Source organism: Parasteatoda tepidariorum, chromosome 6, assembly GCF_043381705.1.
Source record: "Parasteatoda tepidariorum isolate YZ-2023 chromosome 6, CAS_Ptep_4.0, whole genome shotgun sequence".
Lineage (NCBI taxonomy): Eukaryota > Metazoa > Arthropoda > Arachnida > Araneae > Theridiidae > Parasteatoda > Parasteatoda tepidariorum.
In genome coordinates this window covers 15,253,168-15,275,442 of record NC_092209.1, presented here as the reverse complement: position 1 = coordinate 15,275,442, position 22,275 = coordinate 15,253,168, and the positions used below count along the sequence as shown (strand labels likewise).

The following is a 22,275-nucleotide window of genomic DNA, read 5'->3' as shown; positions in this document are numbered from 1 at the left end:
CTCATAAGGCATACGTCCCACTCGTTTTTTTTCAAAATTGACGAGTCACACTTCCCTAGTTTCCCTTGTTAGTTTAATTACCTTTGAACTGCTCTAAGTAGTTTATCTTCAAGGAAATTCCACTTTAATTAAAACATATCTTTACTTTAAAAAACTAAAGTAACTTTGTTAAACAATCGAACGGTTGGCTGCTTAAACATTTTTCGAAACTCGATGATTATCCCATGTTTTAAAAAAGTTACCTGGTAAAACTGATTCTATGAAACGAAATAAAATAGCATCACTGCATATTTTTCGTTCGTCACATCCAATGATTCCAGGACTCTAAGTTGAGCTTTCGAATTCCCATATAATTCAGCTACTAATTTTATTCACACCTTCCTTTCACTTAACTCAAAATTTCTCCAAGATAATATTCAATTTAAAATTCATCATTTCTGAATCTCAATATTAAAAACTCAATCACTTTTTCATAGTTTTGTTTCGAGGGAGGAAAAGTTTCGGTCAACTTATAGGCGGAGAAACATGGTTTCATGCATCTTATCTTTATGCCCTTCATCTTATCATCATTCTTATCTCTCTTATCCAGCATATCATCGGTATGAATATTTGAAAACTGGAACCAAAATCTAGTACAATCTTTAAAATCACCATCTTTATTTTTCAATTCTATTTATGATTACAGTACCTGTCATTTAGTATAATTGGAATGATTTTAAAAACTCAATCGCCTTCTCGTAATTTTTTTTTCGAGGGAAAAAATTTTTTCGGCCAACTTATAGGCGGAGAAATTTGGTTTCCTACACTGGAGCAAATATTCAAACTCATCTTCACTATCCAGCGTAACATCGGTATGAGTTTTCGAAAATTGGGACCAAAATCCAATCCTATCTTTAAAATCGCCATTGTGTAGATCCGATCATTATATCAAAAGTTATTCAGGGTGGTCCGTTTTTTGTTTTGCTCTCTGTACATATGAATACTTCAAATTAAGCATATTTTTCAAAATTTAAGTACGACTTCGAAACAATTTCTACTCCGTGCTTAGTCAAAATATATCAAGTATGAAGAGGTTAGTGGGAACTTCGTAATCCTATACTTCGATTTTGACCCTTTATGCAATTAATTAAATCATTTATATCTAGGAGTGAACAAAATTCTTGCAATTCCAATTCATTAAACTATTAATACCTTACGTCCGTCCATTGACAAAATATTTTCTGACACTACGCAAATTCCGTAGTATATACTTTTTATAGGAAGGTGTTTTAGCCTAACCGTTTAAATGCTAATGCTTCATTTTTGGAGCACGTCTCTTTTTCACAACACGTCCTATTTATCTTTCGTCTGGTTGCTCAAATCTTTCATTCTCAGCACATAAAATTGGAACAATTAACATATCCTGTCAATTAACATATATTAATTATATATCATGCGATATATATATCATTTCTAAAATCAAACAGTTCTTGCATTTTTCAGCAAAATTAGTTGCTAACTAAAGATATTTTCCGTTTAATTTATATTCCAACTCGCTGCCACTTTTTTCAAAAAGGCACTTTTTCCATCAGTGCAAAATAAGAGTCCGGCAGATAAACGGTTAAGACTGTTTTTCCGTCGTAATATGAAAGGACGCTCTTTTTTGCGAATAATATGCTAGTTTAATAACTGCTGTGAGTTTGCAACTGTTACTCATGACTGTTAGGACAAGTTTAACCTATCTAAAACCAGCGCTCTTTTCCGCGAATTTTGAAAATGGTGCAAAACGTCAATATGGAGAAAAGCCACAGTTTTGTGAAAATGAGAAGCGTTTGTAGTCTAATTTTTTAATATTTAAAATCTTACTCATGACCTGCTCTTATAAAATTTTGAAAAAACTGAGAATTAGGTAGTGATTTAGATAATTTTCGTCTTGGTGGAAAAATGTCGCCAAATTGGCAATTTTTACAAAAGTTTTATAACTTCTAAAATATTTAAGTTGTTTGTACGTTCCAAAGTCCTGGTAATTCTTCATGGCAAGATTATACATATAGTTTAAAACCATCAGATTGCTTCGAGTGAAAGGCACTTAAACTATGGCTTTGTTATTTTCTTTGGTGGCAGAGCTTTGAAAAAACACTGTTACACAAAGTGCATTAAATGTGGTAAAACAATTTCCTTAAAAGGATCAAGCAATTATAGTCCAGATATTGTATTAAACTAAAATGCTGAAAAAATCTTATTTTACAAATATTCAATGTTGTCTTCTATTTTGTACAGGTTGAAAATAAGTGTCCAGAATGGCTTCCACACAAACGATACCTCAAAGGCTACGGAATGTTCTTCAAGATGTGGCCACCCCTTTTCAGCAAGTCCTACCCAACGTTTGTTGGTAAGTTTTGTTGTTTGTTGTGATTATTCCTTAAAAAAAAGAGACATTTTATCTTCCGGTTAGAACTAGTTTCTACCAATACAGTGTAACAAGCAGCGTATGTTCAGTTACTTAATCTAATATAAAAGCGGAGCTGCCAAAATCCTACACATTTTGTAAAATATTTTATGAAGAGTTGCTAAATTCGATTGTTCTAGCTCTCCACATTATTAGCAGTGATAGAATACCATCGGTAACTGAAAATGCACTAAGCGGTATAAACTCTTTTTTGATTTATTTAGTCTATTTAATTCTAAAATAGAAACTACCACCATGATTTATATTGTACATGATTCATTTTTAAAACCAAACATTATTTGATAACTAAAGTGAAAGAAATTGAAAAACTTGTAAATTTTACTCTCTTGCAAGTGATTTTGCATTTTATGTATCCCAGATTTTAAAATATTTGTCAGAAAATAATTAAGTAAGCAAAAGTTTTTGAATTTTTGCTTAATCACTTAAGGATTGTACTGCTTGCAATTTAATTAATTCTCTTGATTGCTTAAATATTGTGATGCTCAAAATCTTTGTAAAAAAAAAACGTTACGGCGGAAGTTTGGCTACCATTTTAAATATGTGGAAAAATCTCCGGAAAAAAAACTGGAGAACTTGGTAGGTCTGTTTTAAAGAATGGTAGATAATTAAAAACTAAAGCGTTCAGAATTCTTGAAAAATTTGTCAAAATTTTAAAAATCTCACAATGAGACAGCTGTAAGAAAGATTTCTACATGAATTTTTGAGTCATATTCGTGTCGTTGTGTGAAAAATAACTTTAAATCCAATTTACGAAATAAAGAATAACAAATTAAAATATAACAGTAATAATTTAGCTACCACTAAAAGATATTTTCCTAAAAATCGAAATAAAGTGTCAGTTCCTGAAAGTCGCCACACTCAGATACCTCTATACCCATAAACTAGACCGAAAGCTTTGCAACGGAGCATGTACGGTAACAGACTGCAAAAATCATAATTGATGTTCGTGAACGCTAGTATCTTCTTAGGTAGAGTAGACACTCTTTGATTTAATTCTTGATCAAAGCTCAGCGCTTAGTTGGTTAAGAGGTTACATGGGTTTAACCATTACTTCACACGGTTTCTTATAAGTAGTCTACGCAGATTTTTCAAAAAGCGATCCGCTTGTGCGCAGGAACCCAATTTCTATTTTGAAAGTAATTGAGAGAAATTTATCATATATATTTGAGAATTGAATCTGTAGTGGTTGACAAGTAAATAAAACAAACCAATTATATTCATAAATTAGACAAATTTTTAGACATATATTTGGTACCACTTTCTAATTTTTAATAGATTTCATATTAAATGGTTCTTTAAATAACTGGTTTACCCTCATAGTGGTCTGATCCGACTACCTACAAAAAACAGTGTGGAGGCTTTCAGTTATAGAAGGAGCTGGTTTAACACAGCATAAAAAGCATATTTTATTTAAAATTTTTAATATAAAATAAGGCTGTTTACCTATCCGGAAAAAAATTAAATGGTTTAAAATTTCTTTTACTTGCACCCTTTATCAGTGGAATTAAACTATTTATCGTTACTCAGATTAATTTACTGTCATAAAATTCATATTCAGTTGATAAGAATACACGTATGAATTTTTTTCGAGAATCGTGTATTTCTTTATTTTTCACTTAATATGCTTTGAAAAGTCTTAACTCTTTCTTCCTACTACGCTTTACGTATGAGAGGAGTGGAGAAACTTACTATACTCTTCCCTGAATTATAAAAAAACCTGATTAGAAATATATTATTCAATTGCAAAAAAAGTATAGTGTGCTAAGAGAAATCGATTTTAGATATGAAATCAGCGACGCAAAAATCTCATGAAACTTTTCCCCTGTGTTATCTAACTTATTCTGCCAGTTAAAGTTATTAATGCATAAATGATCGATATTCGATTTGTTATTTTTACCATTTTTAAAATCGGTCATAATACCCATATCTACAAATTCTTACGCTGGTCAAAAAGTTTTTTTTCTTCTTCGAATGGCAGAGAATTGCCGTTTAAACACGTTGAATGCCACGCTAATTTTACATGGCTTTCCCGTCTAGCCAAACGGTAACTAACCACAATCTAAATTTACAAATATTAGATTTCTCAAATTTTTTTAAAAGGTTTAGTATGTGACTTCTTCATCTATCTACATACCCTCCAACTGTTACGGAATTTCCGTAGTTTCAGAAATCAACTTTTCAGACGGTAGCAAAATTAATGTCTTAATGTTTAAAAAAAATTAATTTTAGCGTAACTTATCCACTATTACTTATAAAAGTGCAGGCCATATGGCTAGATTCTTAAGTTCTGATAAAAGTTTTATGAGAGATCCATTTGCTTTAAAAATTTCTACTTTGGTTCGCTACCACTAGAAAGAATTATTTTCAAAATCCTCATAAGTTGGAGGGTATGTCTATCTATATTGCCCTTGGGCGACTAAGACTTTAACGTTAGGCATAAGATATATGAAAAAAGTGGTGAATTACATTAGCCTTTGAATTGTTCACAAATAGTGGTGAATAAAAATCTACTAAATTGAATTTATTAAACCAAGAATCACAATTAATGAACTACCACTTGAAAATATTTATTCGCTTTCCATCTCTGTGCATTAAAATAAAACTATTTTTCTGTGTTCTATATTGCATTAATTTCTTCAAACCATTCTAGTAATGATAATAATATTAAAAATAACACATTTATTTGAATTATGTGTTTCTAATAATCTTGGCCTCGCCGATCACCGGTGACACCCACGGCGCTACGAACAAACTCAGTGCCGGTCACCCCCATAGCATTCAAGGCGGTAATGGACATTGTAAATTTACATTTCATTGAGGTTTGGCTTACATATGAACACACTTATAGTAGGACTGCCGCACTCGACTAAAAATGTTTAAAAAAAAAAGTGTCTAATAAAATTCAAAGTCTTATTAAAGATATTAACCCCTTGACATACGAAGAATTCGGGGATACGTCATTTGTTTCTTATGTCAAAACAATAATTGACGTGCCTTAGACGTCTTCAACGCAAAGATGCCAACTTGCTCCGGACAGCAAATAAATATATTCTAAAGTGGTAGTTTATCAATTATGATTCTTGGTTTAATAAATTCAATTTAGTATATTTTTATCCACTACTATTTCTAAATAATTCGTAGACATATGTAATTCACCACTTGAGAGTAATTCAGAGATACCATAGCTGCCAACTCTTCAGGTTTTACCGGAAGATTTAATTTTCATACTTAAAGTGCTAGCGAAATTCAGGTTATTTCACTAAAATTTTTGAATTACAATAATACTTTTAAATCAGTTTGACCTAGACTACATATAAATAATTAAAACAATTATATAAAAGCATTTTATTCCTTACAATAGCGAATTTCAACCTGATTAAAATATAAATATATTTTTGAGGAAGATAGTTTTTCGGTAATTGTTTTACTAACACTTGGAAAATCCATTCTCGAAAAGAGTGAATGTTGGTAGGTGTGAGATACCAATTTGCTCCGAAGAGCGTCTAAATATTTTCAAATGGTAGGTTTTTAATGTGTGATTCTTGGTTTAATAAATTCGATTTATGAGGTTCTTATGAATTACTATTTCTGAATAATTCAAAGGCTTATAAAATTCTCCACTTTATTTCAGTTATGTCTTGCTAAACCTTTGAAAATTAGCCGAATATCTGCGAATTTTAATTTGTAGTTATCTACCGTTTTTTAAATTATTTTATCGTATCCGGAGCTGTTGGCATCTCTGGTAGTTATTTCATGCTATATCTCTTAAAAAGCAAGCAAAAATAGTCAAATATTTTCAAAATTTAGTTTTTAGTTATTTACCGTTTTTTAAAAATTATTTTGGGATTATCCAGAGCAGCTGTCTTCTCTGTCAATATTCCGTTGCGAGTTGTAGTTTACAGTGCAATCAAAGATATCAAGAATTAATCTGTCATAGGGTTAAAATTAGCAACCTTTGTTAGCATAGGTAACTTCAGTTATTTGTTGAAAGTGATTTAAAATACTCATCTCATATGTGGTGGTTATCCTAGCATCAGCCCCGCCAGAGGCTCTAACTAATTCATCTGAGTGGGAATAAATAATAAATCGCCGAAGCGCAAATGAATGGTACAAGTTGGGGTTCAGTGACATTTACTGAGTGAAAATTAAAATTAAGTAGCGAGATTAAACAAACAAATTTAAAAGAGAGAAGAGGTTTTTGTGGCAGACTGCCTCGCCTCCCTTCGAGGTGATTTAAAATACTGTTTTTGTTTTAAATATGGATAATTTGAAATGTGAATTGTAGTGTTAGTTGCGATTGACTAATGCAGGATATAATAACTAAATTAAATTTTTATCTCTTTTTAAATTTATTGACTACTGGTATATAACATATTTCAAATTTTTTTTAAATGCACTAATAAATAAAATTATTTCAAATCACATTTATTCAAATAAAAATAAAGTATAAATATATTAATTTTGTAATCGCATTAAACACTGAAATTTAATCACCCGAAAAATTCAGAAGAGTTGGCCGAATAGGGGAACTCTGTTTAATTAAAATTTACATATTCAGACGTGCCAACTTTTAATCCCTTCCATTATCATTTTTCCCAGTGGTATTGAAATGGAATTAAAACTTCAATTTTGAACAAACAAATACGTTGTATTTGAGAAACCTTAAGTTGACAACCATGATAGTAACGCATATTAATATATGTGCTTCATTTTTGTAAGAATAGTGGTGATCAAAATCATCTAAAAATTAAGTTTATAAAAGAAAAAATAGTATATATTTACTACCACTTTAAATATGAAAATAAAATCTCCCGCAAAATGCGGGAGAGTTGGCAGGTATGCATATTATTTAGCGACATTATTTAAGGTTACTTTTTTGCATGAAATTCTCTAGATATCATCAGTATAAACTTTTCAATTCAAGCAAAATACTTTTTCTTGTGGTATTGAACTAAAGTGGAAATTATTTAACCAAGCAGAAATTTTACTACACTTAATTCGAAAAACTTGTAACAAGCTGATATCTTAAATTGTTTACATGCAACGGTGTTCACTATTCTTAATTTATTGAAATATTTATGTTTGCCTTTTTCCACCATTGGGAAAAATATTCCCTGAAACGATGTTAGTAAGATAAAATATCGAAGGTTGCCAATGGAAGACTAAAATTAGCACTTTTTAAGGGCATATGGCATTTAGGATACAGTAGATAATTGACACATAAAACTATTTATATGAATTATATGATATGTAAATTATAGTGGTATATATCATTGAATAAATAAAGAGATAATAATTAAAACAAAGGGAATTGAGTTTCTACCACTTTTTACATAAACAGTCGCCTGTGGCATCGCAGTATATGCATACCTGCCAACTTTTAATCCCTTCCATTATTATTTTTCCCAGTGGTATTAAAATGGAATTAAAACTTCAATTTTAAGCAAACAAATATGTTGTATTTGAGAAAACTTAAGTTGACAACCATGATAGTAACTCATTTTAGTATATGTGCTTAATTTTTGTAAGAATAGTGGTGATCAAAAACATTTAAAAATTAAGTTTCTAAAAGAAAAAATAGTATATAATTACTACCACTTTAAATATGGAAATAAAATCTTCCGGAAAATCCGGAAGAGTTGGCAGGTATGCAATATGTGACAGAAAAGTTATATATTAGGAAAAAAAAAAGTCGTATGTGTTACAACTTTTTTCTTAAAATTTAATTTATTATATATAAATATTGTATTGAATATCTTGTTGCCGAGTAGCGAGATGATTGCATTAAATGACGTAGCAGCCAGTGGCAGCTATGGTTATTTAAATTGGTAGTTCTGATGGCCGCTTTATAAGAGCATGCCTGCTAACTTTCAGTCCTTTCGAGGATGATTTTCCCCAGTGGTAGTTAACTAGAATTCAAATTAAAATTTTGGGTAAAAACATTCGCCCGCGGGCCTTGAAAATTTTAAAAAGTGGTTCCTCGAATAAAACAAATGTCGTTGTTCTAATTTCTATGTAACCACCACTAAAAATTGTTTCCCAAAAAAAGTATGTAGGCATGAAAATTCCACGGTGCTGTTCCACTTAATGATAAAGTGGTATGTGAAAATTAGAAATATATTTTAACGTTAACTTAAATTTACTACCACTACTAAAATTTTTCAAGGACCGCGGAAACCCGGAGAGATCACCATTTACATTAGAGATGGGCATCTGATGCCTTGCGATCCTTTTCTTATCCATCTTGAAAATAAAAGAGAAAAATTTACATGAAAACAGTTAAAGTTGCGACCCTTTTCTTATCCATCTTGAAAATAAAAGAGAAAAATTTACATGAAAGCAGTTAAAGTAGCGACCCTTTTCTTATCCATCTTAAAAATAAAAGAGAAAAATTTACATGAAAACAGGTAAAGTTGCGACCTTTTTCTTATCCATCTTGAAAATAAAAGAGAAAAATATACATGAAAACAGTTAAAGTTACAGGGCGCAAAATGGAGTGCATAGCTGCCAATTCTTCCGGTTTTCCCGGAAGATTTTATTTTTATATTTAAAGTGCTAGCGAAATTCATGTTATTTGACTAAACTTTTTGAATTATAATAATAATTTTAAATTAGTTTGACCACCACTATATGTAAATAATTATAACAAATATATAAAAGCATATTAGTTTTTACAATAGCGAATTTCAACCTGATTAAAATATAAATATATTTTTGAGGAAGATAGTTTTTCGGTAATTGTTTTACTACCACTTGGAAAATCCATTCTCGAAAAGAGTGAATGTTGCCANGCGTTATATAAAAGCATTTTATTCATTACAATAGCGAATTTCAACCTGATTAAAATATAAATATATTTTTGAGGAAGATAGTTTTTCGGTAATTGTTTTACTACCACTTGGAAAATCCATTCTCGAAAAGAGTGAATGGCGCTCTGTCAAATTATTGGGAAACGTCGGAAATTTTGATTGAGTAAAAAAGGTAAGTGAAATACAAGTGAAAAAGCATTACAAAGAATAAAATACACTAAAGAATGGATAGCATTTATGCACAGATGAAAAATATATACAATTAGCAATAAAAATTGATGAGTTAACAATATTCCGATTGCAATTTTTTTAGACCACTTTACCTGGTTTAGAAATCCAATGGGAAGTAATATTTTGTTAGTGACCAATAAGGTGAAAAATTCGTAAAGTTCTCTGCTTCGTAAAGTAGTGTAAGTTATTTATTATTTTTTTTTAAATGCGCCAAGCTAAAAATAATTCTCCATTTTACGTGTATATTACATAAATTTAATTTGAAGACATGAGTTCTAAAATATTTTCTCGCAACAAAAATGTCACATCCACGTAATTCATATTGACAAATTCAAGAAATGTCAACATGAACTACGTAGTATAAAATTGCTCATTTTCATTAGTTGTAATTTTTTAAAAATATTTTTGCTATCTCTAAATCTGCGTTTATGTGAGCAGCGAAGACTCACTGGCTGAGCAATACCTCTTAAAAGAGAGAAGGTTTCAGCACAGTAGAATTTAGTAGTCCGACGCAACGAACATAAGGAACTCGTCAGAGGAGGAAAAATAAGGAAGATGCCATTACTTTTGGGTTACTAAACTGCGCAGTGGGGGTTAAGAAGGATGACATTACGTTTGGACTAGTAAATGATCAAATTTCTTGTTTATGGTAACCCGTACTGAGGCCTTCTCTCTTTTTGGATGTGTTAGGCTGAGATGTTGTGAAGAGCTGAGGGTTGGTACATAGTGGCAAATGGAAGCCCACCCAGATTCAGATTTACAGCTGCCGATTTTCTGCACTTTCCGCGAAATTTTTACTTTCTGTCGTATAGCTAAGTAAACGTTTTAATGTGTGATTTTTTTTGTTTTATAAATTTGACTTAAAGTTATTTTACTCACCATTCATGTAAATGATTTAAAACTTCATATGAAACGCCAGTTTGTTTCAGCTTTTTCGTAGTGCAGTTTTTAAAATGTTAGAAAATTTACCAAAATTCTGAAAGCTTTAGTTTTTAATCGTCTACCACTCTATCTCTATGAAATATGATGCAAAAAGCGTAGTAGTTGGCAACCCTGCAAAATGATCGGTACATGGTCGTCTCTCAAAGGCGGCTTGTGCGTGCCCCAGTCATTCAGTACTGATGGTTGTTAGTATTGAGTTTGACAGTATTGCCCTCAACGAAAAGGAATTCCATTCCAACGGAGAGAAATTATGGGAATTATTTTCTTTAGGTACCCGTGATTGTAAATTAAAAATACATAGTTGAGTACTAAAAATAATTTGATAGTCTTCTTTCTTTTGGGACAGGGGGTGGATCAAGTGGTAACTAAAAAGGAAAATATTAATTCAGATTAAACAAAACCAAGCTTCTACAAGGCTTGAATAAGATATATCAAACACTTCTATACTAGTTCTATGCAAACAATCTTTCTTTTAGCAGTTAATGACTTCGAAGATTTTACACCGGAAAAAACTGTAGGCATAATTTAAAAGATCATGTTTAAGTTTCTATAATTGTTAACCATGAAAATTTTGCATATGACCGAATTGAGCGTAAGGACTTATCTTTAATTTAAATACTACTATAATTAAAAAAAAAAAGCATTCTTATTGTAAATATTGCAATCCTATAAAAGGATTTCAAAATTGCTGGTACTGAAGCAAGAAAAAGTTATTTATTTTACATTTTCCAGTCTATTGGCTATCACGTCATTTGAATACGGTCTCTCCAAAACTTTTTCACAGTACATATCAATTCCCTCTAAACAGGGTATTCGTCGAGATGAGCCACAGTCATGTTCTGTCCAGTATCGCAAAAACTACGCTGAGGTGAGTCAACGATGCAAATAGGCTCGAAGACAGCCATGTCTGGTCGAATGTCTAAAATTTGATACGGCAAAAGTACGAGATGAGTCTCTTCACAGAGAAAGCACATCTTCCGGCAGGAAATTAAGGCTGCATCGCCAAACGATTGTTTGAATATTCTTTTAATCTCTAATTTGGCAGAGTGAAATGACAATGGTCTTCTTTCCTTTTCAAGGATACCAGTAAAAAAATCTGCAATTTTCCCCTAGAAAACAAACTTCATTTTCTGTACACCTCCTATAACTGAAAGCCTCCACACCGTTTCTTAAAGAATGTCCTGTCAGACCATCATGAGGGTAAACTTATTACCGATTTAATCTTATTTATTCAGTGTCCCTAGTCCGAAGGACTATCTACATCTCCACCGAAAATTTAATTATCATAAGGGAGGAAAGAGGGATTAGAAGTTAACGCAAGCGTGAGATATAAAAATGAAACATTGCTTAATCGAAAAATAATAGGCGAAGAAAACCGCAGTCTGGGTTAAATACAATAATACAAATACTGAAAGGTAAACTTATTTACTGATATAAACTATGTCTTACGGTGTTCCTAGCCCGTATGGCTATCTACACCTTCATCTAAAATTGAATGTAGAATAAGGGAGGAAAGGTGTTAGAGAGGTTACGCAAGCGTATACCTGTTGAATAGAGCAATGATTAAACAATGGGTTGAGCGTAATAGAACGCTGTCTAAGTTAGCTAAAATACACGATAAACAGGGTAATAAAATAAACACTGGTTAAGAATACAAGAATATATACATCGGGAAACAAGCGTGCGAGAGTATATAAAAGGCCCTTTTAAGGGCCAAGAAAAGATTCTCGATTATCAAGTGATAAAGGTAAAAGTCAATGAATTAGCATAAAATAATCGAGTCTGGGTTAAATATATACACGAGAAAAACGATATGATGAATTTAAACTTTGGTAAAAGTAAATATATATATACAACGGGAAGCGACGAACGGAAAGTAAACTTATTTTCTGCGGAACCATTTAATACAAAATGTAGTAAAATTAAGAAAGTGGTAACAATATATCCCTAAAAATTTTTTTAAATTAAGAATATAAATGGTTTGCTTATTTTCTTGTCAACCACCACAAATTCGATTCTCAAATATATATCTCAAATTTCCTCTAATTACATGGAAAAAACCAGATCCATGAGAATGAGAGATCTAAGACGAGAGTTAAAAATCAACAAAATAGATGAGCACATAGCTGAACTATGTGCAAGTTTCTTCAGAGATGCACTCTCTTGTCATACGTGCAATTACTTCAAAAATTTTGATTTTGAGCTCATCAAAGACAACATAAAATATAGCCCGGCAACCGCCTTTTTCCTATCCGACGGAGTTTTGTCCCGTAAATTTTGTAAATAGCTGTAAATACTTGTAAATAATTTTGCGCATTTATTATGTATTTCCCCTTTTCCCTGGGGCTATGTGGCTACTGTGCACCTGTGAAGCTCGGGGTAATACCTCGAAGGGAGGCGAGGCAGTCTGCCACAAAACCTCTTCTCTCTCTCTCAAACTTGTTTGTTCAATCTCACTACTTCATTTTAATTTTCTCTCAGTAAAAGATACTGAACCCCAACTTTCACCTTTCANAAAAAATCTGTATCTTTTTTAGCTTATCTTAAAACAACATCACCACTTAAAAAAACTAACTATACCATCTTGTAGGTAAATGCATCAACTAACACGTGAAAAAAAATACTCAATGCGACCTCGTGCCATTTGCATTAGATAAAAATTGCAATAGGGGACACTCAAATGCTGTATTAGAAATCACATTCCTTCTCTTTTTTGAGACACTAATGAAGGATCACCTCCCTTCAAAATAAGATAATAAACTCAGCCCCTTCAAAATAAACTCAGTGGCGCGACATCCCATAGAGGGCGAGGGCCAACTGTGCCCATCTCAGTTTTCTTGACCTTGGGCTCTGAGGTGTAGGAGCAGATGTTCCGGTGTTTAGTTGTCAAGCATGCTTGGTACACATTTATCGACCCAGTGAAGGGATGAAAAGCTGGCTCAGCCCTGCCCGGCCCGCTGATCGAACACAGGACCTGTGTCACGGGAGCGCGACGCGCTATCGCTCAGCCACCGGGAGTCTCAAATTAGGATAAAATAAAGAAATTTTGCGATAACTTCATCTGTAATTAAAATTTATAATTATCGAAGGAAAAACATTGATGCGTTCAGTTACTCATACATTTAATAACCAGGTCATTGTTATTGTTGGCAATCATTTCTCCAAGATACCACAGGTTATTAACTGCATAGTCCTGGACCGATCAGTCATGGGCCGTAAAAATTTCGAAACGTATATGAACTCCACTGACGTCAAAGTGTGAAAGGATATAAACACCATTCAAGTAAATCTCAGACATCTATCAGCTAAATTAAGGCCATGGTGGCTAAAGGAATAAAACCTTCGCCTTCCAATGAGGTGAACCACTTTCAAATCCCAGCGATGGCTGGTTGATACGAATTCTTCACCTGGCTCGTACCGACCACAGTGCTGACATCAAATATCCTCAGTGGTAGACGAATCATGGAAAAGAACCCCTTTGCCTTTAGGCTAGCTATGGGAGGTTTTCGTGATTTTCCTCTTAAAGTAACTTAAATGCGGGGAAGGAATGCTCTTAAAGGAACGTAAATGCGGGGATTCCATAAAAAAGTCTTTCGTTAAGCAAATTTCTCCAAATACTTAGTCCAAGAGGCTCCATTGTCTTCTGGAGTGGGTTCAGAACTACAAGACTGCGAAGTTGAGCATTCGTAATTGTAACCCCCTCCCCCCAAAAAAGAATCAACTGTTGAAAGACGGTTATAAAATACACTAAATTACACGAAGAAATGAGAAAATATTAAGAGATAGATAACAGAATTTTTGTTTTACTGTTCATTCCTAACAACACTTCGGACTAATACATTGCTTAGAAACTATGCTTTTCTATCAGAATTTTTGTGGCATAAACCGTCAGTGTTTCTTCTTCCATAATTATATTCTTTAATTACAGATAGAGTTCCTATAAATTTTCTTAATTTGAGCTCATTTTTAAGTGAAAGATCTATAATTTTACTGTACTGTCTCAAATTTGGTAATTTTTTTTCTCATGAAAATGGGCCTATGTCTCATCGATTTTTCTTTCCCTCGTTGTTAGTAGATGCATATGCCTACAAGATGGTATAGTTAGTTTCCTCGAGAAGCGATGCTGTTTTGAGATAAGCTTAATAAAAATGAGCAGGTTTTCCATTTTTTGAAAGTTCTGTTTCTTACTACTTTAAACTCAAAAAAGATCTGTCATTTACCTTCAGATACAACATTTATTCATGTTATTAACAGGTTGAGTGCCATGGGGGATCACCGGTGACCGGCGAAGCCAAGATTATTAAAAACAAATTAAAATTTTTTAATTATTTTTTTTCCATTATTATGGTTACTAAAATGGTTTAGCAGTAGTTAATGCAATATAGAACACACAAAAATAGTTTTATTTATATACACAGAGATGCCAACTTGCTCCGGACAGCGAATAAATATTTTCAAGTGGTAATTTATTAATTGTGGTTCTTGGTGTAATAAATTTAATTTAGTAGATTTTTATTCGCCAATATCTCTAAAAAATTCGTAGGTTTATATTATTCACCACCTATTACAGTTATGTCATGCTAAAACTTTTAAAAACTAGAAAAATCTGTTTAATATTTAAAAATTTACCGTTCGTACCGTAGTTATTTACCGTTCGGCCAGACGATAAGTCATGTAAAATTAGCGTGGCATTCAACGTGTTAATATATAGATTGAACTCTCTTTCTTCAAAGTACAGTGATGCCAACTTGCTCCGGACAGCAAATATATATTTTCAAGTGGAAGTTTATGAATTGTGATTCTTGGTTTAATAAACTCAATTTAGAATATTTTTATCCACCACTATTTCTAAATAATTCGTAGGGTTATATAATTCACCACTTTACAGTACTTATGTTATACTATACCTTTTAAAAAACAAGCAAGCAAGCAAGCAAGATTAGTCAAATATTTGCAAAATTTACTCAGTAGTTATTTACCACTATTTAATTATTTTGGCGTGTCCGGAGCAGTTGGCATCTCTGAAAGTATAGTCATGGAACACTTGTGTTACCACTTTTTTTTTCGAATGGTTAAAATTATGCATCCCATTGGATTGAAATATTTTGCGTTTGAAAAGAAAATGTTATTTTGAAAAAACGTTAATCGAATACTCTCCTCAAATAAAACTCTTGTCTAATGAACATTTATCTGAGTAACTAATAAAGTGGTGTATATGTAGAGATGTCACAGGCGATTATAAATGTAAAAAATGGGTAGAAACTCAATTCACTTTTATTTATTTAAAATCTCTTTAACTATTCAATCGTAACTACTATTTACATTTCATTATTTTGCATAACATTTCGAACTATTCACCTTTAAAACATAAACATTTTTTGCATTCTCTTTCAATAAACTGGAATAATCTTGATAAAAAAAAGTTTACTAATTTTTTTTTAAACATCATTTTGAATTTTATTACTCAGCATTTTTAGTCAACAGTGGTAAATAAAACAACTGTGTATATAAAACAAGCATATGAACAAAATGGTAGTATTATTTATTTATACTAGTTTTTTCCCCATGTTATTTAGCTGTTCAAAAAACACATTGTATTTTGTGACTCAGATTTAATTATAAATTAAATACAACTAATATATTTAATAGAGTGGAACTACCTTTTTTTAATAAAATGAAATCTTAGATTGAAAATAACAACTCCAATTGTTGTTCCAAGCGATCGATACGGAAAATATTTTAAAATATCAGTATAATTACTTCCCAAACATTAATTACTTTTTAAAACAATTCAACCAACCTTTTAAATATGGATGCCAAATACTACGCTTTTTGTAAAATATTTTATAGAGTAGTAGCCATTTAAAAACTAAAGCTTTCAGAATGTTTGGTAATTTTGAGAACATTTTAAGGACTTTACCATGAAATAAATGAAAAAAAAATGGTGTTGAATAGGAGCGTTTAAATTATTTATATGTAGAGCTAAAGAGAATAAGTTTAAATGAGTAAAATGAATAATAGATTAAACATTAACTTAGTTACCACTCGTATAATTTTCTACAAAAGCGTACAAAATGGACAGTCTTGACTGAAAAGGCGTAGTAATAAAGCGCATCAACTTGATGTAAACAGGAGGAAGATATGAATTACCTGCTAGTTAAATATCAGCTATGCCAACTTGTTACACTTTTAGTAACAAATAAACAAATTCTACGCAAAGTTATTTTTAGATAATTTAGTATTGTTTAGTTTAGTTTTTTTCGTTTTAAGTAATTTTTTAACCATTTAAAACAGATGAAATAGTGACAAACAAAGTAACAAATGAAATGCAACTTTATTGCAGTATTGACACTTTAAAAGCGAGGGCGTAATTATTCCTATGCTACAAGTTTTACTACTTAATTTGTCTCCTTTGTCAAAACTAATAAACAGGTTGCAATATAGTCATCGCATCAGAAAGCCTCCACACGGTTTTTTTATAAGTAGTCTGCTCAGACTATTTCAAAAGTGAACCAGATGTGCGCATGAGCCTTTTTTATAAGTAATTGGATTTTTTTTCCAATTCCCTTTTTATAAGTAATTGGAAGAAATTTATCTCATATATTTGAGAGTTGAATTTGTGGTGGTTGACAAGTAAATAAGACAAGCCGATCATATTCATTGTTTTTCTAATGCCCACCTGGAGAATGATACAGGTATATGAAGGGCAGATTTGTCAACCACTCTTTCAGAGAAAACATATTAGGTGGTCCAGCGTTTCTCCCACAGTTAGGACAGATAGTTCAGAGAATGAAAGAACATCCATGCCTTGCCCGGGATTCGAACCCAGAACCTTTCTGATGCAAGGCCAGCTCCCTGACCCCTACACATTTCCGTCTGCAAATCATATTCATAAATTTAAAAAGAAAATAGAGATATATTTGCTACCACTTTCTTAATTTTATTGGATTTATACTTAAATGATTCTTTTGTAAATTGGTTATTCCATCATAGTGGTCGGATCGGATAATTGTGGTCTGATTGGTAGTCTGAATCTAATATAAAAAGGAGCATCATTATTACGAAGTGTACTAATTGTTCGTGAGTTAATTCTGCATCAATACATCAAGAGAAAGGTGTAACATTCCAGGAAACGTTTCAATTGTTTTTTTTTTTTTTTTTTTTTNGCAGATCACTGTTACAGCTGTCATTTGCTCATCATGACAAATTCCGAGACGACATATTCCATTACGACAGATCTCGAGAGTTTTTATGGAACGAAATGTCGCAAGTAAAGTAGTAGTAAAATCTTTTGTGTCTGATCAGAGATGCACTCTCAGAGTTAGGCTTAAGTCTTATACCAAAGTCATCACAATTCATTTTAAGAAAAATCCTAATTAGCTGAGCTGGACAAATAAACAATTATTCTTCGCAGTTACAGTTAATGACACCGAAGCAATTTACCTAATTTTAAACGTCAAACTCTCTTCCAGAAACTTCTCTTTTACCAGCAAACAATGCAATTGTTCGAAAGTGGCTTTTTTTCTCCCAACAATTTCATTAATATTCTTCGGACGTTCGAGATGTTGCTGTTCCACTTACTCGAGTGCCGGGAACACGTGACTGAACTTGAATCTGTGTCCCTCACGTGATCTCGTGAGTATGATTGATCTTTCCTCCCTGAGGTGAGAAAAACCGTAATGCCATGCCGCTCACGTGAGGTCAACGTATTTAGTTCGACGGCCTGTACAACTTATTAGCTTCCCAGAAGTAGATCATCAGAATTTTTTTTTCTTGCTCACACCTTTATTTCTAAAGTTTATGGGAAAGTGATTTCTTGTCGAGTTAGGAGTTTGTAGAGCTATTAATACAGATCATGTTTATCTAAACAAAAAACAAAGTTTCTATTGTTGCAACAGCTGTAGCAGAAACATTTTCACTGCGGCATCGATAGTTATGTTTGATCATTTTATTTATCGAAATCATTTCTTTGCAGTGATATGATCATTGCTCTCATTAACAAAAGCAACAATGGTGCGTATAAGTTTAAGCATAATTTCACACTTTTGTCCTGTCTAAAAATATGCTTTACTTTTGGACACCCCATAAGTTCACCAAATATAATTATAATGACAAATTTTTGGTGTAACTACGTAATGAAAGTTGCGGCTAAAGTATATATGCAAGACTTTAACGCTTTTTGTAAGAATTATTTCAGTGGTAGCTAAGTTAATGTTTTAATGTATAGATTTTTTATTCATTTAAACTAAGTTTCCGCACCACTGCGTATAAGAAATGTAAAAGTTCACATTTAACACCACTTCGATCCTCCTCCATCGTGGTCAAAATTACCGAAGATTCTGAAAGTTTTAGTTTTTAAATCTCTATCACACTTTAAAATATTTTAAAACAAAGCGTAGTAGTTTGAATACATGTAATCGAGTTTTTAAGAGCCGTTAAGAACACAGATTAAGAGTTTAACTTCATGATAATTTATCAATTTTTTAAAGTCATATACAGTGATAAATCCATTGCTTAGTTTGTTGTTTGTCTAGAATTTAATAATTCTTTTCCACGATAAGCTATTAATGATTTGTGTTTTTGTGATTAAGCCTAGAAATAAAAAAGAAGCTGGCATTTTCTGAAAGAAAAGAGTGGCTAATAATATAAATTGTCATTTAGTTTTCATATACTACTGTAACGCTTTTTACAAGTCACTTTCTTATCACTTTAATATAAAAAGTCGGGTAAAAGGTTCACAGTGATGTGGAATGTACTCTAAAATAACAAAAACAATGTGAAGAAAACGCAAATCAAGTGTGGAAATTGGATATTCTATAGTTTCGGTTCTACAGACAAGAACCTTCTTCGGTATCTAAACAGTAAACACTAAAATGACATTAGAAAAGTAACGAGCTTAAGACGTGCTAAGTGGTTTAACCAATCAGGATAGAGAAACAAGTTTGAACTAGATAACAAAAAGAAGGACGATAAGAAGCAAGGTGAGGGGGTTTAGCGGGAACATCAGGGACAAAAGGTTAAATTAGATTTCCATACATTGCAAGGGGGGAAATGCTAGAAATATCTTTCAACAAGTTATTAAATTTTTTTCTAAATATGGAGTGATTCCCAGAAATCAAGTTAGGTAGATGAAGAGCAGTGTTAAATGATTTTCGCAGAAGAAAACTCATACCTATGATTAGCAGGAATGTATAAAAAGATAGTTTAATATCCAGCTTTTTGACACATCTTTAATGTTCTTTACGTCGAAACTTAAAGACACATTTACTTTGTCATATATACTGAAATCAATTCCACAGTATCCGTATTAGCAAACTAAATTGGTATGCAGATTTTTATTATCACAGTACGTAAGACGACAGTAGCAGAAGCATTTACTGCCACTTTTAGCTATGAGCATTGCTGAAATCCCAGGCTTCTTCTTTTGATGTTTGAGCTGGCGGGCCTCCCAGCGGCCCTTGTCCCAATCATCATGTTTATTTTGTTAATTGTGGTTTTGAAAATAAGTCTGGGAAAATAAGTTCGTGACGATTTTGAAAATAAGTCTTTCTAGTGGTAGCGAACCAAAGTAGAAATTTTTAAAGCAAATGGATCTCTCATAAAACTTTTATCAGAAATTAAGAATCTAGACATATGGCCTGCACTTTTATAAGTAATAGTGGACAAGTTACGCTAAAATTAATTTTTTTTAAATATTAAGACATTAATTTTGCTACCGTCTGAAAAGAAGATTTCTGAAACTACGGAAATTCCGTAGCAGTTGGAGGGTATGNCAGGAGAAATTATTTTCGGCAATTAAACAAAATTCAAGAAGCCTTCGCTTCTGACTCTCTAACTGTTCTATAAAATATTGTGCAAAAAACGTAGTAGTTGGCAGCCATGGGTACCAATGGTAGTTTGGCGATACTTTCACGGTCTTCGGAATAAATACCTATATTAGTTTCCAGAAAATGATTATAAAATATTAGTGCCATCACAATTTATTTTATGCAATTAGCCAAAATTCAAGAAGATTTCGCTTTTGACTCTCTACAACTCTATAAATTATTTTACAAAAAACGAAATGGTTGGCAGCCCTGCGTTAAATTTCTGTCGATGAAAAATCCATGTTTGATTTATTTTCATTAGAAATAGTACCTAAAGCGCTTTCAGTATTTTCGATCTACCGGAAAATTCTATCCGCGAAAAGCTGATCTTTATTATACAAGAAAGTAAGGGGTGTCTTTATAAAAAGTAAAAAATATCGGTAGAGCACTCATCCAATATACAGCTCAATCAAATATTTGCCTACGTTCGATAAACATATATTGTGGTAGAACTATTGCTCTCAATTCATTGTTTTTCAAAAAGAATTATAAGATCCTAACCAATCATGATTTAGGTATTCGAGACTAGAATTGATAAAAAGAGAAATTAAATAAGAGGGAAGTTACAGTAAGTAGGGTAGTAGCATACATTGTAAGAAAACTAGCCACTAGATCTCCCCTCGTGTATATACATGTATTTCCCCCCCCCCACCTTTTTAACTCTTTTTTTGTATTCGTATGATTTTTTTATGTATCAAACTGTGATTTTACTTCACATGTAACCCAGACTCTAAATTATGTACCTCAACTTGAGATTTAACTTTAGTTAAATACAGCACCACCCTTCCCATCCTCCAATTTATATAAATTTCGATGAAGGAGTAGAAAGCCAATTCGGATAGGAACTCCGAAACAACTGTATTAGTTAATAGTTAGCCACTAGATAGCGTACCAAACGATTATTATTTATTGGTTCTTTTCTGGGAGACCAAGAGCCGAGAGTGGTAAAAAAGAGGATGGTTGTTTTAAAATGTTGCGTCTCTGCTAATGCATGTCAATGTTGTAAATTGGTAACATTATCAATAAATAGTTTTTAAAACGTTGAATGCCAGGCTATTTTTACAGGGTTCTCCAGTCTGGCCAAACGGTAAATAACTACAAGATAAATTTGCAAATATAAGACAGATTTTGCTTGTTTTTATGAGGTTTAGCATGGCAGATCTATATAAAGTGGTGAATCATATAAGCTTACGAATTGTTTAGAAATAGTGGTGAATAAAAATCTACTTAATTGAATATATTAAACCATGAATCACAACTACCACTTGAAAATATTTATTCAGTGTCCGGAGCAAGTTGACATCTCTGTGCATACAAATAAAACTAGTTTTTTGTGCTCTATATTGCATTAATTTCTTCAAACCATTTTAGTAACGAATTATCTGGGATTAGAACTGAAGGTTAACTTAGATATTTTAAAAGTTATTAAACTTTTTTAAAAATTGCCAGTTTGGCGACATTTTTTACCTAGATGAAAATTATCGAAATCTTTGCCTTATTCTCAGTTTTTGCAAATTTTTATGAGCCCAGGTAATGCAGCAATGGAGTAAGTTTTTAAATCTTAATAAACTAGACCACAAACGCTTTTTATATTCATAAAACTTGGGATTTTCTCCACATTGACGTTTTTCGCCATTTTAAAAATTTGCGTAGACAGCGTTGGGTTACCTCAACAAAAACTGTTTCTATGATGGTAAATTTGATTTTAAATTCTTCATAGCTACCAGTTTAGAACTGGTTACTATTTTTATTTACTTATTACATTGCACAACAGTATATAAGTTAATTTGCCGTAAAAAAAATATTTATTTATAAAAATTTTTCTTAAAAAATTACTGGTAGTTAATTTTTATTTAAATTTTTAAATTCGTTTTTGGTAAAATATTTTATTGAATGGCAGACAATAAAAAATTAAAGTATTTCGAATTATAAGGAATTCTACCAACATTTTAAAAGCCACATGACGAGTAAACTGTAA

At 31.9% G+C, this 22,275-nt stretch overlaps 2 protein-coding genes across 3 annotated transcripts in view; one reads left to right on the top strand and one right to left on the bottom strand.

Moving 5' to 3' along the window:
• LOC107451959 (testicular acid phosphatase homolog) overlaps window positions 1-22,275 on the bottom strand; it is a 539,537-nt gene that overhangs the window by 326,834 nt on the left and 190,428 nt on the right. The window lies entirely within an intron of this gene.
• LOC107442841 (platelet-activating factor acetylhydrolase-like) overlaps window positions 1-22,275 on the top strand; it is a 164,406-nt gene that overhangs the window by 17,754 nt on the left and 124,377 nt on the right. The window contains exon 2 of the mRNA XM_043044717.2: window positions 2,260-2,371. Within this exon, the coding sequence (XP_042900651.1) occupies window positions 2,260-2,371 (112 nt within the window). The remainder of the gene's footprint in view (window positions 1-2,259; window positions 2,372-22,275) is intronic.